The 3,167-nt window shown below is 44.2% G+C and overlaps 1 protein-coding gene across 1 annotated transcript; it reads right to left on the reverse strand.

The window, feature by feature from the left end:
• Positions 1-1,989: 1,989 nt before the first annotated feature.
• Positions 1,990-2,496, reverse strand: LOC133815131 (uncharacterized). Its single transcript, XM_062248009.1, has one exon. It carries the CDS (start codon positions 2,494-2,496, stop codon positions 1,990-1,992), a length of 507 nt encoding a protein of 168 aa, XP_062103993.1.
• Between the last annotated feature and the right edge of the window lie 671 nt (positions 2,497-3,167).

The following is a 3,167-nucleotide window of genomic DNA, read 5'->3' on the forward strand; positions in this document are numbered from 1 at the left end:
ATTGTTTTAAGGATAAAATACATTGAGGGGTAAAACGGTATTTTAATCCCATCTTATTGTAGGCCATCTATAGAGGATTGAGTGACAATTATGGTTGTAACAATGGATAATTAATAGCGTATCTATATTTGTTATAGAGCATTCTATGAATTCAAGAGTGCAATTCCGAGTCTTTAGTGGAGTCACAAGGAATTAATAAGTTAGTAAATTTATTTGTTAGATTTATGATAACTTATTGGAACTTGATTTCATAGGCCCATGGTCCCCACAGTGCCTTGGATAAAATCATCTAGATAGTCTCAATTAATTGATTTAATTATCAAAGTTTACCAGGTCAATTTTGGATAGTTTCACAGAGTTATACAATTTTGAGAAGAAAAGAGAAATAATGGCAGATTTATTAATTAAGATAAATTAGTATCTAAATTAATAAATAAGTTTAAATCAAGGTTCAAATTATAAATAATTAATTTGATAAAGGAGTTAAATAATTATTTATTAATTAAATCAATAGAAAATAATACAAGCTCGGGCGTGTTGCTCCCTTGCCTTCCCACTATCTCCTGCTAGGTGTGGGCCGCCACAGATGGTTAGCAATGTACCCACCACAGGAGATGGCTGTAAAGGGGGCGAGCATTGGTGTATAGGTGCCTACTCTTTTCCTCCTTGAGCCTCTCGCTGAGAACCTCCAGTGGCTCGTACAAATCTCCTCAGGTGTCCTTGTCTGATAAGGAACTCAATTTCATCTTTCAGTTGGTTGCACTCATTGGTGTCATGACCATAGTCGTTGCGAAAATGACAAAACTTGGTTGTATCTCTCTTGGAGATATCTTTCCTTATCGGTGATGGTTGCTTGTAAGGGACAATGGTGTTGTTCGCCCGGTACACCTCTGCACTACTTTCGACTAGGGCCATGTAATTGGTGAATCTTGGCTCGTATCTGTTACCATTAGGGAGCTTATTCTCCCATTTTTCCCATTGTTTTGGCCACTGCCATTGGGTTTATCTGACCCGGGAAGCTTTGGCGGGACCTTCTTTTCGTCCCTTGTCTTCTGCAGGCGACTTCCCTCCGTTAGCAATCGCCTCTTCGAACTTGATGTATCGGTTTGCTCGATCCAGGAATTCTTGGGTACTCTTCACCCCGTTCTTCCTTAAACTGTTCCAAAGGGGTGAATGGCGTCACACTTCACCAGTTAGTGCCATCATTTTCCTCTCATCGCCAATCGCCTTAGCTCCAGTTACGGCTCGTATAAAACGCTGGACATAATCCTTTAAGGACTCTCCCTCCTTCTGGCGTATCTCGACCAGTTGGTTAGCTTCAGTCGGATGTACTCGACCAGCGTAGAATTGCCCGTAGAACTCCTTTACGAACATCTTCCATGACACTATGATAGCAGGAGGGAAGTTGAGAAACCACTCCTGAGAAGTATCGGATAAGGTTGCCAGAAAGATTCTGCAGTGAGCATCATCCGACACCTTTTGGATGTCCATCTGTATCTTGAATTTATTCACATGAGATACTGGGTCCCTATACCCATCGAAGTTGGGCAATACTGGCATCTTAAATTTTCTTGGGGTTTCTGCCATCGCTATTCTTTGTATGAATGGAGTGCCTCTTCTCTATTCATACTCGATGTGGGATGTTCGGCTCCCCACTAGCTACTGGACGGTCTGATTCAGCGCATCGATTTGGGCCTATACTGCTTGTGGTATTGCTGGGGTGACCGGTGCTGGGGGAGCGTACTCATCGTGCCTTTCCCGCCTATCGTTGAGCACATCCCTCAAGTCATCAACTCTACGCCTTTGCTCGCTAGTGCCCAACCGATCAAAGACATTAGATTGCCTAGGCTGCCCCCCAGGGTTCTGGCTCGCATGCCTATTTTCTCTTGGTGGGGGGTTCTTTTCTCCACCTTTTTGTCCTTACCCTCGACCAGCATTTCCTTTGCTGGAATCAGCTTCGTTGTAATTATGACCTTCCCTAAAATGTGCTTAGCTATGGCGCGACCTGCTGATCGCACTATTCCCTCCTCTTACTCGTACCTCTCGAACGCCAGGGGGAGTCCTGCGTCGGTCGGTGGGTTCCCAGGCATTATTATGTCGTGGGGGGACCCTGACTGTAGAGCCTGGCTCAGCATGCCTTCTGTTAGTAGAAGGGCGTTTTCCCCTGCTCGGAGGATTCGATTCTACAGCAGTTTGGTGTCTAGGGCTTAGGGGAGGCTGCCCAGCCCTATTCTGCCTTGGACGCTGGGGATTATCTTGACCAACACGAGAAGGTGGCTTGTACTCAGGATCTTGAAATGGAATATCCTGCTGGGCAACAGGAGGTTGCTCCGGCCTTTGAGGACTTGCCGGTTGAGGTGGATGACTTAAGTTTGGGCCTTGTTGTGGTGGTACACTTGGTGGCTGATTCGGTTGAGAAGTTGGCGCAGGTTGTCCCCGGGCCAACTGAATGGCTTCTTCCAAGGTGGCAATGGCTTCTCTCTGTCGGAGGTCCATGTCAGTCTACCGCTCATTAACCTCTCGACGTTGACAGTCAATTTCCCTCTGTTGCAACGCCATCGTCTCAGCCACATTCTCCTGATTAGCCCTTAGATTGACTAACTCCTCCTGCAACACAATCAGTGTTGTCCTCAAGATCCCAGAATCCATTTCCTCCTATTCAAAATCCAACTGTGTTTCATCTTCAGCCACATTTTGTGGAGGAGCCTGGGTAGATGCAGCACCATAAGTTTGTCCCATCTTTCTGGATGTTTTCGCCATTTGATCTTATTGGAAATCTTGAGTTTGTCTCTCAATGAAAGCACCAAAAAGTTGACCCTGTGATTGGTCAACGACACGGAGTCAGATAAACGATATAAAGTAAGATGAAAATGAGAAGAACTCCAGATGAAAATATAAACGACACAAACAATTTATAGTGGTTCGGTCCTAATAGAATGGTAACAACCTATGTCCACTTAGTGTTCTTATTGATGTAGTATTCCAAGAACAGTGATCAATGAACTAGGGTTCACGAGTTTCACTAAATCTCAGATAAATATAATTGTGATGGATAACAACACTCTTTTTCTCTCTTAGAATCTCTCAGCTCAAGCGTTCTCAAGCCAAATGTTCAAAAAACAAATAGTCCCCTCTCTTGAGACTTTTGATTCTTATTTATAAGCTCA

The sequence above is a fragment of the Humulus lupulus genome, chromosome 2 (genome assembly GCF_963169125.1).
Source record: "Humulus lupulus chromosome 2, drHumLupu1.1, whole genome shotgun sequence".
Taxonomy (NCBI): domain Eukaryota; kingdom Viridiplantae; phylum Streptophyta; class Magnoliopsida; order Rosales; family Cannabaceae; genus Humulus; species Humulus lupulus.